Consider the following 15,250-nt stretch of genomic DNA (forward strand, 5'->3'; position numbering starts at 1 on the left):
CCTCCAGCACCAAAAAAGGAAAACCAAGAGAGCAGGGGGCAAAAGGCGGTGCTTGCCGCACGCCAAGCGAACGCCCGCCTTATTACATTCCCATGTCAGCGGCGTCATCATCTTCATTTGATGAGTGGACGGACGGGCGTCCATTCTCATAAACGTCAATGTCAATTTGTTCATCAGATGTTATGGGAACATCATAAATGAAAGAATTTTACTTGCATTTCAAGTTGAATTCCTGACTGAAAAATATAGAATGCTGCTAATAGAATTCTTTAAAATCAAACCTACATAAAGCTTAAAGTTCAGAGAGAAATGGTTTCGAGGCAGGTCCAAATAGTATTTTAAATTTTACTTAAATTACCAAGTTGCAAACAATATTTATAACGAGAGGAATGCAGAATTGGAAAATAATAATACTCCATTTGTTAGCCTAATAATTACTCATATAATAGAGAGGCTTAAATGTTATTGTTTTACCAAACTATTGTGCTATTGGAACAAAAACGCAGTTTTAAGTTTTACTCGCTTACAAAATCTAAAATAATAAGACTCAAACTTCTAATCCCTTCTTTGAGAGAATCGACTAATATTTCCATTACACTCTGCACAATTATTCCACAAGCAAACCGAAGAATACATTCAGAGACCACTCGCTACGAGATAAATTGAACAATTGATTGATCATTGATCATTTCTTGAGCAAATAATTTTATTTCACATTTTAGCAAATGTTTTGGTGTGAGATCAATACTTAATACAAAATACTTAAGTAGCATAATTTTTCATTGAAAACGAGAAACTCGGCTATGCCCCATCATTTTGAGCCTTGAAGAATAACTATCTTGAATACGCAATCGCTTTAGGACGCAAAGGAAGGAAATTTTTCAAATATCAATCAACTGCATGCCAGGCATATGGCACGGCCTTGCATTCATTCACCAGATGTGACATGTGCCACGTCCTGCCAAATGATTCCATCCACCTGGAGCTGCTGTTGCAGTTGGCACCCTGGCTGAGTATGAAAACATGCAAAGAAAGCGTCACGGTCTGTGAGCTTCCGCCTCCCTGTTCCTATGCCAACGCAGCTGCCATCGGAGCTGCCTCCTCCGAGATCCATGGCCCGGCTCGGGGGTAGGTGGACATTCCAAAAAAGGGGTCAATGCCATGTCCAAAATGCAGCCAGCTATGCATGCACCCGCTTCAAGCTACACACGCACACACAATAACACACTCCTGCCAATCGTCCTTTCATTTCAGTTTTCTAGCATTCGGATTCTATTGCTCTCTTGTTCTCCTTGTGGAGCCGACCAGCCATGTGTGCCATGTGGATTGTGTTCGTAAACCGCCTCATTTCAGAGTCCATTATTCCATCACAAAATTTAAATGAATTTCCATCTCGCTCTGGCGTTCTGACCGATTCCCTATTACCAAAACTATCCACCCCCTATGGCATTGTCATTGCCAATGCTCTGGCACTGGCACTGGCACTGGCTGCTGCTGCTGCTGCCTTTGTTGGCCCTGGCTCTTGGCCAGTTGAGGGAAAAACTTTTCCCCATGTTGTAGTTGCATTTACACGCTCAAACAAAGCGCAGCAATCGGGTTGAATACCGCAGCCGCTGGCAATCGCACTAGAAAAACAATAGAATATTTTCTGCATAACACAACTCGTTAATGTGGAAACGATAGAGCCCAAGTCCGGAGCTCTCAAAGCGGAACTCTATTCGAAGGTATACAAAATGGAAATCCCCAAGAACGGAAAAAAATCTAACAACCAAAAAAAAGAGGAAGTTATTTGATCAATAATTTGCCATTGCGCGTCCTTAGTGATTTATTTTACAGGTGTATCTGTGTGCGCACAGTGCCTCTGTGTGTGTGTGTGTGTGTGTGTGTACAGGTGTAAACAATGTGTGTGTGTGTGTGTGTGTCTGTGTGGGGGTGTCGTGACTGGAAAACTTCCCTCGAAAAGCTGCACTTTTCACGCGTCAAATTTATGAGCTTCGACTCGCACGCCGTTTGATTTGTGCACTGAAAGACCAGACCAGACCCCCCCCCCGGGCACTTTTGCATTTCCGTCCCGGTGCGGAACAACGCATTAGACTGCCACCCCCGACTGCCGCTATAAAGAACTCCAGCGATTCCCGGACTTCGTTTATTGTCTATAAACAACAACTTTTAGAGCTCGACTCCAAACTACGTGACGTATGCCGGGCCGTTTGTCCTGTCCGTGCTCCCACCAGCCAACCCTATGGCATCCCCATTGCTCCCCAACTCTACTATCTCATGGGAATACCCTTTCGGGATGGACGTTTGACGTTGACGTTGCCAGCGGCATGCCCTCCCAGACTTATTTACTTTGAGCCGGTTGCCCTGAGAACAAGTGCATGGGAGCAAGTGGCCCCAGCGCAAAAGTGCAGGAAGAAGTGTGAAAATGTAAGCCAATAGCGTCGTCAAACATCACGCCGAGCAAAATGCAATTAAAAGGCTCTTTCTGTCATTGAGAAAAACATAATTAAATCAGAGAAAAGTGAACCAGAGCCAGAGCGTCAATTGATAAACTTTTGCATCCATAAACTAAGGAAAATACGCAGTTAATGTGCATGAAAATAGTCAGCAAAAACAGCCAAGAACTCTTGTAATTAACGATGATATTACGGCAGAGTGAAATGTGTATTACACGCTTGAATCCATCATTGATTCAAGGCAATCTTTGTGCTGCCTCGAGCAATTGGCATTGTCGCTCGTTTAATTGGCCCAGAGGCATCGTAGCCGTGTTTTCAAAAGGTGTGTGGGATTATGTAAGTGCCCCACTCGTGCACAGAGTGAGAGGTTTGTGTACTTCTTGCTTCAGTTTTTGATGTAGTGATGCTTGGGTATGTTTCCTTTTGCTTTTTGCACTTGACTACGCTCCTGTTTTTTTGGTGAAATCCTTAAATTGCTGCCCCCAAATGTATGCTACACAACAGCGGTGATAAAAGATGCCGCAAAAAAGTTGCAGGCAAATCAAAATGGCGGCCAAAAATGCCATTGTTCGAAGGATATACACGGAACACAGTGAACTCCTGCCGTGCGGGCACCCTTACCAGCACAAAGGAGACTTTCCTGCACCTGTGGTTCCACTGTACTTGCAAATATATGTGTGCTGTGTGTATTTATATACCATTCTTGTTGTGGAGTTGCTGCTGCTGCTACGCAGAGAACAAAGCCGCCGAGAAAATCAAAGCAGGAAGAAAATACCTGCGAAAAGTTTAATTTCATAGCAACGCCCCAGCGGAAGCAGCACCCACCACCACCACCACCCCCACCAGCAGCACACAGCAGAGGGGCGGGGGTAGGCAACAATAGATTCCTAAGGGTGCAGAAGGTAGGGGGCAGGGGGGTTGATACTTGCTTGAGGACCTGCTACTTGGGGGCAGCATTATTATCCACACAAATTGATGAATTTCACTTTCCTTGCAGCAGCAGCAACCACAAGAGGCAAGGAAACCTACAGAATCAAGTGAATAAAATAAACCTACGCACCACCGCCATTGCCTTACGTCCGAAAGAGACGGCAGCACAGAGGAAAGAAAGAGAGATAGAGGGAGCGAGCTTAAAAGCCAAGGAATTTCACACTGAAAGTGCAACGAAAAGGAAGGAAGAAAGGAGGAACCTAAACAAAGTAGAAATAAATAGAACTGTAAGCAAATGACCACGCGCCTGGCACCCCAGCGTCAGTTCATCATTTCGACGCGCTCTGCCGTGGCCAGTGCCAGCGCCAGTGGCGTCGTTGTGGATGCCATCCAGGCGGAGACAGTGGAGGAGCTGCAGCAGCAACAGCAGCAGCTGCTGCAGGAGGATGTGCTGACCGTTGAGGTGGAGAACAGCAACACCAACAACAACAACCACACCACAGCGAGCTCCGTGAACGCATCGCCCACGCATGCCGAGCAGTTCGAGTTCTGCACGGAGGATGGTGTTGTTGTCTCCGCCACCCTGGAGGATGTCATGACGCAGGTAAGTCCTTGCCCAGCTGCCCCAATCTTTGCTGGAACTAACTCTGTTTTCCTGTCAGAACTGCCAGCTTCTGCAGAAGAAATTAAGCGAAGGCGACGACTCAGTCACGGGCAATGCCACGGCAGCCGAGCAGCTGGAGGTGATACGCGTCGTCCTGCCCATGGATGCCAGCGACTCGAGCAACGAGGCTCACACCCATATTCATGGGCATTTGGTCAACAGCAGCAGCAGCGACATCGCCGGAACCATCACCACCACAGAGCCCAATGGCAGCACCATCACCCACTCCATACCCATACACAGCATGGCGGACCTAAGCGCCATCAAGAATGGCGTCGATCTGGCCCAGCAGGTGGCCAATGGCCAAGTGACCGTGGTGCAGACCACAGAGGATGATGACGGCACGCCATTCATCACCGTTACGGGTGCGTACCATCTGTAGTTCTGATTTACTTTATAATCAATGTGAGAAATGTTCTCATAAACTCACATAACAAAGCTTCAAAGATATAACCCTGTCTGTCCGTCTTAAAGATAGATCTCAGGGGACTTACACATGTGTGAGAGATCTGCCGATCTTTGTACGTTTATAATTAATGCGGAAGGTCAACAAATTTTAATTGATATTTACAAGACAGCTGTGAAGATAGAGAAAGCAGAGAGTGGTGGCAGAAAGCTTTCACATAAAACCACTTTGAGATACAAATTTAGTGCAAAGCCACTCTGGGAAAGAGAGTTCCTTAAACTTCCCCTTATAATGTCACGATTCTACAATCGATTAGATTAAATGAATTGCTTATCATTCTGCGTTTTACTCGGATTTTGAGTAGCTGCTATATACATGCAGACTCAGACTCGATTTTCCGCGTATTTTCTACGGATTATTATTGCCAATTCAAACGTAATGCAAACGATTTCAATCGTTATAAGTCTGAAAAGTATCAACTGATGCTGCTGCTCACCGACAAACAAAATGTCTGCAAAAACTGATGACGGAATGACTGAAAAAATGTTGCCACAAATTGTTTTAATGAGCGCCAAAAAAGTGCCTGTGGCAGGCAAAAAACGTGCAAATTTGCTTTATGCCGATTTATTCGGGGTTACATGCCAGAACAGAAACCAAAACTGCAAAAACAGAAAGAGAATCACCGAAAACGAAACCGAAACCGAATGAAGAACGACAGGACTGGACTGGGTTTCAATGACTGCACTTGCATCAAAGCGGAAACCAACAGGAAACAACAAACAGCAAAAGTCGCGGCTTTGGAAACAAACGTAATGACAGGATCAGCATGTCCTGTCCCTTGAGAGAGGGTGGGGGAGTGGGTATGAGAGAGATGAAAATAAGGACCAGCTTAAAATCCGGGCCTTTTTAAACGCTTGCTTGATATCACAATTAAAGCGACTTAATTTGAAAACTGAAACGAGCAGAGATGAGGGCGGACAGGAACCGGGACAGGGATTGAGACATAGACAGGGACCGTCACAGGATGAATGGGTGGTTGGATGGATTGATGGATGGGTAACGCCACCCCGTGGCGGATGATGGACCATGCTACCTGTGTCCGTGGCACGTGCAAAACAAAGTAACAAAAGAGGAACACATTTTGTTGCAAAGTGTGCAGCTGGGCTGGGAATCACCGACATACAGACTAAGCTGGGCGGAAGGCGACACACTGCGAGTGATATCTGGCTGCTGCTGCTGCTGCTGCTGCACACATAATTATTGTATTCCACTCGAGTGCCGCACAATGAATTAATCGAGATTACACTTTTGGTGAGGAACTATCTCCGGCCGGGATCAGAGCCACAGCCCCGAAAAGGGTCGAATGTTTGCCCTGGTACTTGATTTTATTAGCGGACAAATTACCACCACCCTAACAGGACAAACATCCGAGTAATCACAACAAATTGAGAGGGCTTCAACGATGTACCTTAGACGAGGGGTGATGTGATATGATGTGCACTCCACACGTGGATGAGTCGACGACTCACTAATAACCGCCCGCTGTCAGCTAATACTTTGCTCAGACCATCAGGCCATCGCCGGGGCATGGAAACTTTTCCATTCATCTCAGACTACTTCGTGGACTGTTAAGTGTTTCAGGGGGAAAGTGTATACCCGCTTCGTGTTGAGGAGTGGTTTCGGCAGGCAGTCCACCTTTTGATACAATATATTGTATTGTATTTTTCAATTGATACGGATTTGCTAGGTCCTCATCGAATCGACGAGGCGGAAGACGAAGCTGAGCTTAAAATGTAATAACGCCAGCAACTAAAAATAGGAAAAATACGACTACAAAACAGGAATCCATACTAGTTGAAAGAGCTGGGAGTGGGCAGAAGGAATCACTGGGTGGGTGGCCAGTTGTGTGGGTGAACCGGAGTGGGAGTTTCTAACTTTAGTGAGCGAAAATCAGCATATGACGGTCTTCTTTTAATTGTTCCAAACGACAACGGGAGAAAGTTGTGTGTGGAAAATCAAGATAAGCGGAAATTCATTTAATAAATGCGAGTCGCAGTTCATAAATTTCATGGCTATGAAGGCTATCTGGCAAAGGACATCACGGCAAAGGAAGCTCTACAAAGGACAGCTCCTCATAGCTCATGCCTGATACCTTCCACCCATCCCCATCGAATGATGCTGCTCATCCCTTCCGACTCTGACAGAAAGGTTAATTGTTTGTTGATGTTGTAGTAGATGTTGCAGGATAAGCTGCAGTCCCCTGCCATCCCTGCCTCTCCCTCTGCCACCGTGTCTATGTGCTCCTGCACTTGTCCATCCTCGTTATCCTGGCAATTTGTGTTCATCTTTTCTACTTGTTTTGCTGCTGTGGATGCTCTTGCCACTCCAGTTCTGTCTCTGTCTGTACTGGGAAAATTGACAAGTGGCAAAGATGGCTCAAAAATTGATAAGTTGATAATGTAATAAACCGTTCGAAGGCACAATATTGAAAGGGAGGGAAAGGGAAGGGTCAGCGACATTCAAAGGATCGACCTTATCTTTTTTCGTTGTTTATGTTATGGCATAGGGAAATGGTTGAATTGGACACGAGATTTTATATCTGATTTGTTTACATTTCCAACAAATGCAAGAAAAAAACTTAAAAAAAAAAAAAAAATCATGCACAGGAAATGTATGTTGTTTTGGCATCAAATCAAACATTTTATGTGATGGAAATTGGTCCAAGAACAACTAACAAGAATAACTCGCAATTCATGAATTTATTTGATAGTACGAAAATATTTTGATCTTCTCATCCTCCGGATGCGATTGTCTGGGGATCTGTCCTTTCCGTTCGAATTCTATTATTTGCTTCTAGACAATACGCTAATCTCCACAATTAATCTGCCAAACATCTATCATTAAAATGTAGTCCATTTCTGGGTGACATTCTTAAAGAACTACTTCCATTATACCCCCGAAAATGCTCGTAGCACTATCCTCTAGCCTCTTGGCTCTGATGAAAGCCCAAGGCAAGAGCTGTTGTTGAGGCCTTAAAATCTTCATTCGGATTCTTGTTGAGTGCTAATCTACTTCATATTAAAAGTCAATTATCAAAGCAAGCTTTCCACCTGATTCTTTCCATTTCCATGCCACTCAATCCGAAAGTCATTGAAAACCAAAATGTTTTGGTTAGAATGTGGTCCACTTGAAAAACCCCACAACAGATCTCGGCTCGACTGGGAGCGAAGTAGAAGGAGAATGTGAATAAGTCCAGCGCCCAGCCTGCAATGCTGCACCTGTCCCACAGTGCTGCTCCTTTACGTGAGGGCAGGGAGAGAGTCAGAGGTAGTGCCCGAGGGGCTGCTGTTCATATTTACTGTTGAGCGTGGCATGTGGCAAAAGCTTCCAACTTGGTGGGTGGCAGTGCCAGCCGCAAGCTGGGGGGGCTGGCCGACTGGAGGGCCAAAATTAATATCTGAAATATGTCATGTCATGTCCAACAGTCAAACTTGAACCGCTGACACCGAGGAGGTGGAAGTGAAAGGACCAGGAACAGGATAAGTGGCCGAAAAATGTGCCCCTGACCACGGCAACCAAATATGGAAAAATGCCATACACTTGCCCACGCACACACACGGAATAGCATCCATCATTCCTTGGTACCACCTTCTGGTCTCTCCACCAGAAAGCATACCCCACGCCCCAGACGCCACCCCCAAACCTCGGGTGTCACCCCAAGCAAGGAGATTGAGGGGCATGGGGAGGATGATGATGATGCCGTGCAGGCAGCAAGCGATTTGGTTGGCCAGGAGACATCCACATCCGCAGCATCCTGCTCAGGGGTTGCTGAGAGCGAGTGAGAGAGAGAGAGAGAGACAGAGTGAGAGAGCGAGAGCGAGAGCGAGAGCGAGAGCGTGGAGGAGGTGTGAGAGCGAGAGAGCAGGAATCCTAGCAACCACCAAGAAGTCTGGTGGCGTGGGGTGGGGGGGCTGCTGCCTGGGATTGGCCGAGCTGCGTTGCCTTGACGCCGGACCGTGTTGCCATCCCTGTCCCGCTCGGAGCAGCGGCCAGACCACCACTTGTGCAGATCCCAGAAAGACGACTTTGAGCCCGGAATTAGCCGGCACCGCTTGAAAAATAATACCTGTTCGCGGGGGTTTGTCGCTGGGGTTGGATTACTTGCTACAGGCAGCATCCCAGCAACCCAGCACGCAGCAGCCGGATCATGCCAGCAGCCAGGCAACCCACCCACCCACAGGGAGCGAGTGAGCGCCCGGGCAACCACCCAACCACTGCCGCAGCATTCATCCGCCAACGTAGCCGTTGCCGTTGCCGTTGCCGTAGCCGTCGCCGTTGTTGTAATTTAATTCGTTGCTGCGCCGCCGTCGCTGTCGTCGCCATCGTCGTTGCCGTTGTCCTCATCATTATTTTCGAAGGCATATTGCTAGGATAACATTTGATTTTTGATTCAGTTGTAATTCTACCGTTCGTACGTACTGGCTGCTCCGTTTCCACGACGTCACGACGCCACCAGCCATCCAGCAACCAGCTTTCCATCCCAGCCCAGCCTAGCCCAGCCCAGTCCTGTTCCCTGCTCCTGTTTCGGTTTCGGCTTGAACCCACCCACGAGACGCGTTGGCAACGCCAGTCGAAGATTTCACTTTCGCTCTCACTTTCGGCAACAGTTCCGGCCCGGCACTCTGTCTCTCCGGGCATCACGGGCTCCGTTGGGCTGTTGGGCAGTTGGGCAGTTGCCCAAAGCAACCAGGTCGCGTCTCGGCTTACAGCATCTCCTTTTCCTTGCCGTCCTTGCGCTCGTTCTCATCTGCATACGTATCCCTAAATGCCTCATCCGGTCATGTGCTGGCTGTTTGTGTCAAGTGTCCAAAGATCAAGCGTAACAATTAATCGCCACGCGGTCCAGCCGGGATCTGCTGCGGATCATATCTGAGTATCGGAATCGGAGTGAAACCATTTTGCCAGCTGCTTTAGCTTCTACAGCCAAACGAATGCATTCGCGGTACGGCTTTGACTATCAGACGCGTCACCACCACCAACAGCAGCAGCAGCAGCAGCACCATCAACACCATCAGCCCCACCTGCACCATCATCACAAGCTCGAGTCGGCGTCGCCGCTGAACTACACGAGTCTCCTCGAGAAGTGCCGCTGCAAGCAGCCGCTGCCAGTCGCCCAGCCGCCGCCGACACTGCCACCCGCCCAGCTCCAGCTGCAGCTGCATCACCATCATCACCACCATCATCACCAGACATTCGTGGCCACGACCAGTGCCAGTGCCGGCGCCAGCTACAGCAACTCCTTGGCCATTGAACCAGCTGCTGGCTCCCCAGCATCAGTCGCCTCAGCCTCATTCTCCACAGCCGCAGCTTCCTGTGCGGCCGCCTCCAACTCGATCTCGGTGGGTCTTGGCACAGGCGCGGGTTCTGCGGCGAGTGTCTCTGCCACAACCGCAACCATGTACCACCACCACCACAGACGTCACAACAATTTGTCCTATTGCGGTGGTAAATATCAAGAGATACTCGTATATTTCTCCTGCTCCTCCTCCTCCTCCTCCTCCTCCTCTTTAACACCCCCAATCGATGCATCCGTGTCTGCGGCAGGTTGCACAGGTGTCAAGTGCCCGCCTGGTTGTGGCCAGTCGAGACAGATTCGAGACTCAAATGTTGGGCATCTTGAGAGCATTATTCCAACAAAAACACAAAACACTTTCCACGCTGATTGAGTCAGAAGGATACTTTCATTCTGCTGCCAGCCTCTGGTTCAAAGTTTCAAAGTTTAAGCAAAGTCTAGGGTATTTACGTGTGGAAGTTTTCAACACAAATAGGGAACATGCATGCGTAAGAGTTTGCATTTGCAGCAACTAATTCTCTTCTCCGCTTATTCGTACGCTAAATATTTCATTACTTCCGTTGTACTTTCGTACTTACAATTAAAACTATATTTTCAGCTTAATTTACCAGTTTCCAGCCAGCATTGTAGACTTTTTTGGGTGCTCAATCTGTTGATAAAAATATTCATAAATAATCATCTAGCCCATACTCACTCTTGTATCTTACGGATGATGGCTTAAACAGCCCAAAAATGGGAATCACTGTTCTTCTTTAAATTGATTTATTTTGTTGGACTAAATGTTCTTAAGGTTTTATAACTCGTATTTGCTATCAAAAACATGTTAAAGGATTATCTCTGATACAACCAAATGCTTCTGTTGTATTGTATTCTGTTGCTGTTTGCAGAATAGTAAGTTTAGGCGCAATGGGAGAAGTTTTACAATGAATCTTCAAATGGAACCCATAGAAAAAACGGCCTCAAATTAGATTTTAGTTTCAATAAGTTTATGGATTATCCTCTGAACGGTTCCGGTATTTTCCTATTGCCACAATCTTGAATGTCTTTGCTAAATGCCGCCGGCTATTCGCGCTGTCGGCATGGAATCTCTGTTATAATAATCAGCTTTAACTATACTCCACACAGATATTACCAAGCTAATTCCCTCGTTTCTCTGTTAACTTTTCAGTTTCCGGCCAGGAGCAGAACTACCAGGTGCAATATGTGGACTCGGAGCTGTACCACAGCAACTCCAGCCAGACGCAAATGTAAGCAATCGTTAGAAATCATTAGAAAGCCCAGAGACCCCCCACAAAAACGGGGGGCAAGATGGGAGAAGAAGGCGAAACACAGTTGACCCACACAGCACATGACAACGCTTGACCTTTCCGTTTTCGCCTCCGTTTCCATCCCGTTCCACAGGACATATCCGTTCTGCCCGGTGGGCGATTACCAGGGCAATGGTCAGACATACTACTCGACCACGTCGACGGGCCAGTATGCGGCGACGACGCCGTCGGCTGGGGGCAGTACGGCGGGCAATGCGGCCCACTCCACGACACTGCCCTACCTGGTGCCCGTGGAGGAGGGCCTGCTGCTGAATGGCTCCTCGCAGTCGCACAGCCGCGACTCGCCACACAGCCTGACGGTGAGTAGGGAGCGGGGACGGGAGTGGGAGCCACCTGAGCCAACTGTGACAACATTGACTAACCCTTGGGCCACCCTTGGGCTGCAGCACGAGGTTGCCTACATCCAGGAGGCACAGAGCACGCCCCAGACGCCCACCTCGACGACAACCACCAACTCGGCCAGCGGCGGCAGCCTCGGGACGGGCGGCGGAGGCGCCTCACCCGATTCGGATCAGAGTGCGCTCGGCAACAGCAACAAGATTGCCTCGGCAACGGTAGGTAGTCCCATCCCAGAGTATGGATGGGTTTCCCTGGTTACGCTCCGCCCTCGAGCAGCATCACAGCATCACAGCCATACTGACATCTCTCTCTGTCGCCGGCAGATCAAATGGTTGTCACGCAACTACGAGACGGCCGACGGTGTCAGCCTGCCCAGGTCCACCCTGTACAACCACTACATGCAGCATTGCAACGAGCAGAAGCTGGAGCCCGTGAATGCAGCCAGTTTCGGCAAGCTGATACGCTCCGTGTTCTCCGGCCTGCGCACACGTCGCCTGGGTACGCGCGGCAACTCCAAGTACCACTACTATGGCATTCGCATCAAGCCTGGCTCCCTGCTGAATCACCACTCCATGGAGGACAACAAGTCGATGCACGGCTACGGGCCAGTCTCCCGCAACGGGGCCCTGGTTAACGTCAGCAGCAGCACCTCCAGCCAGATGGCGGGCTCCAATGGCAGCATGGGCATGGCCGGATCCACCAGCCAGCGGAACGGCACGTCCAAAAAGCACAGCTTCAAGCCAGAGACCTACGAGGCATGCATCCAGGTGAGCAAACTCAAACGAATAACTGAATTACAGTCCCCTAACCTCCTCCATTCTTTAGTACATTGGCGATGGAAGCAGCGCTCTACCCTCGTTTCCGCCAATCGAGCTGAGTCACAGCTTCAGCACTGAGCTAACGCTGGAGGATGTGGACACGTTTAGGGCCCTGTACCGTGAGCACTGCGAGTCCTTCCTGGATGCTGTGCTGAATCTGGAATTTGGCACCGTGGAGTTTCTGCTGCGCGACTTCTGGCGTGCCAGCGACAACAACAATCTGGAGGAGTGCGAGGAGGAGAAGTACTTGAGCAAGACGAAGCTGTATCTGTTGTGCCACTGCGCAGAAGTGCAAAAATTCGTACGCGAGGTGGGTACTTTCTGCATACGAACTCTGCTGTGAACTCTGTATTAATGTTTAATGGAATATTTATGCAGGTGGACTATCAGTTTTACCAGAACACAGTGGATGTCATTATTCCCGATGTGCTGCGCTCCATACCGAATGCCCTGACCCAAGCCATACGTAATTTTGCCAAGAACCTGGAGCTGTGGCTGTGCGAGAGCATGATGGGTGTGCCGGAGCAGTTGGCCCAGATCAAGACCAGCTCCGTCTCCGCCTTCTGCCAGACACTGCGTCGCTACACCTCACTCAATCATTTGGCGCAGGCCGCACGTGCCGTGCTCCAGAACGGAGCACAAATCTCCCAAATGTTGAGCGATCTGAATCGCGTGGATTTCCACAATGTACAGGTGAGTGTTGAGCAATGAAATAAATCAAAGTTATCCGAGACTGAACAGCGAACTCCCCCACTCCCTCTCCCTCTCCATGCAGGAACAAGCCGCCTGGGTGAGTCAGTGTGCTCCGTCTGTGGTGCAGAGATTGGAGAGCGACTTCAAGGCCGCACTGCAGCAACAGAGCTCGCTGGAGCAGTGGGCCAGCTGGCTGCAGCTCGTGGTCGAGTCAGCCATGGAGGAGTATACGGGCAAGCCAACATATGCACGTGCCGCCCGTCAATTCCTGCTCAAGTGGAGCTTCTACAGCTCGATGATCATTCGGGACTTGACGCTGCGCTCGGCCTCAAGCTTTGGCAGCTTCCACCTGATAAGATTGCTGTTCGATGAGTACATGTTCTATCTGGTGGAGCACAAGATAGCCGAGGCGCAGCAGAAGACGGCCATAGCGGTTATATGTGAGCGCATGGTAAGATTCCTTGGCATGCCCTTATCACTCCTGATTCACTAATCGTACCAATGTTCCCCAGAAGAAAGAGATGGACTTTGAATTCGAGTGCCAGTTTGCGTACATAACCAGCGAAACGGAGCAGCAGCAGAATACTCCCAGTTCGGTCAGTGGCGGGGATGTTGGCAACGAGGCGAAGCGACTGAAGCAGGAATGAGTTGAGGAAATGGAAGTGAAAGTGGAAGTGGAAGCAATGAAACTAGTATTCATAGTAAACGATTTTATGTAATCCGTTAAAGCGTAATTGTTATCCCGATCAGTGTGCACCAGTCCCCCTGTCACCCATATATTCAGCTCTGCATTTAATAGTCGATGTACCCGTGTGTTGTACGTGTCCGTGTGTTAGTTTGTAGTCCTAAGTTCCCAGACTCTAAGCGTAGTCAGTCGTCGATCAGTTTTAGTAATAACATTCTAGGCAGACTCAAGACTCATAGCTATGAGTGAGAGATACGAGCATTGCCCCCGCATTGAAGTGAAGAGCCGTCCAGCAGGCAGGAGGCAGCCGGCGGCAGCAAGGCGTAAGCCGCAAAAGCAACGCCTGGCCTTGCCTGCCCGCCCGCCCGATCAACTGATCTGATCTCTGATCGATCCGTGTATTCATAAGATACATTTTAGTTTAAGTACATGTGCATTAATATCTGTAATTTATGTCTAACTCAAACGTCTATTGTCTACTGTCGTCTACTACAGCTGTCAGCGATAATGTTAATTCCTTGTGTTTGTTTAAGAGCGGAGAATGCATCAGTTTTGTCTGGTTTCAATGAACTAACTTGTATCTTGTATCTTGTATCTTGTATGTCACAGCGCACAGCGCACGGCGCACATTCGCACACATAGATACACAGAACACACACAAAGACACCCACACACATTGATCACTTCACGCACACTGAAAGCGAAAGCGAGAGAGTTCGATTTTATAGATTTTAGCGAAACAGCTTGCTCAACGTACATAAAAGTAAACAAAAAATATCCAGCTCAAACCTAAGCTAAGTGAACAACAGGCCTTAAATGTGCAAAAATCAACACTCAATTTTGAAACAATACAATTTACCATATACCTTATACCATATACTATACCATATATCTGTATAGTATACAGGATATATATTTAGAGCTTAAGAAACATGAATGTAATATGTATATTTTAACTACAAGTGGATAATTTTATTACAAAATGCTCGAGGGGAGCGGCATACAATATATTTTAACAGAGGCGCTTTTCAAAGTATTTTATGCCATTTTATGTGTACGAGTACAAGATGCAAACGAACCAAACCAAAATGCGATTTGCTTTGCACAAGCGAGTAACCAAGCGGATGGCTTTGTGCTCCATCCAACTGTCTAGTCCTAAATAAAGCACACACATCTGACATTATCTCTGCCGGGCAGGGGCGAGCAAACCACACAATACATATTCGGCTCTTGTCGAATCTGTCCGGTGCGGCAGTGAATGGACTGGGGACATGTGCAACAACATTGATATCTTTGACGCAGTGCTCCTCTCTCACCATTGTCCTGTCCACTCCTGCCCCTGCCACTGCTCCTGCTCCTGTCCAGGCAGCGATGCTCAATTACGATCTGCTCAATATGCAAATTGCTTAGCTAAAACCTAAGTTTTATTGGTTGTTGAACAACAACCGCAAAGGGAAAACAAATAACAAAACTTTTGAAATGTCGAAAACTATTTATAAATGTGAAATAAAAATTGTCCTTTAAAAATGAAACGAAAGTTGTTTATTGATTAACGAACTTGGTTCTAGGTGCTCCAGT

At 48.0% G+C, this 15,250-nt stretch overlaps 2 protein-coding genes across 8 annotated transcripts in view; one reads left to right on the top strand and one right to left on the bottom strand.

The window, feature by feature from the left end:
* Window positions 1-5,699, bottom strand: part of LOC117589853 (transcription factor cwo) — a 25,585-nt gene extending 19,886 nt beyond the window's left edge. Inside the window, exon 1 of the mRNA XM_034282115.1 lies at window positions 5,689-5,699. The gene's annotated coding sequence lies outside the window, so the exon portion shown is untranslated. The remainder of the gene's footprint in view (window positions 1-5,688) is intronic.
* The window catches only part of LOC117589849 (DNA-binding protein RFX2), a 15,615-nt gene extending 1,203 nt beyond the window's left edge, over window positions 1-14,412 (top strand). Inside the window, exons 2-11 of one of the 7 annotated variants that reach the window (XM_034282109.1) lie at window positions 3,454-3,990; window positions 4,049-4,415; window positions 10,978-11,056; window positions 11,211-11,436; window positions 11,524-11,691; window positions 11,800-12,243; window positions 12,302-12,604; window positions 12,673-12,987; window positions 13,070-13,438; window positions 13,500-14,412. In XM_034282109.1, coding sequence (XP_034138000.1) covers window positions 3,682-3,990; window positions 4,049-4,415; window positions 10,978-11,056; window positions 11,211-11,436; window positions 11,524-11,691; window positions 11,800-12,243; window positions 12,302-12,604; window positions 12,673-12,987; window positions 13,070-13,438; window positions 13,500-13,634 — 2,715 coding nt within the window. In that variant the 5' untranslated portion in view covers window positions 3,454-3,681 and the 3' untranslated portion in view covers window positions 13,635-14,412. Of the gene's footprint in view, window positions 1-3,453; window positions 3,991-4,048; window positions 4,416-8,940; window positions 9,962-10,977; window positions 11,057-11,210; window positions 11,692-11,799; window positions 12,244-12,301; window positions 12,605-12,672; window positions 12,988-13,069; window positions 13,439-13,499 lie in introns of those variants that run through there. The other 6 variants (XM_034282108.1, XM_034282107.1, XM_034282105.1 and 3 more) reach the window with 6 other exon arrangements.
* Window positions 14,413-15,250: the final 838 nt, after the last annotated feature.

This window comes from Drosophila guanche, unplaced genomic scaffold (assembly GCF_900245975.1).
Source record: "Drosophila guanche unplaced genomic scaffold, DGUA_6, whole genome shotgun sequence".
NCBI lineage: Eukaryota > Metazoa > Arthropoda > Insecta > Diptera > Drosophilidae > Drosophila > Drosophila guanche.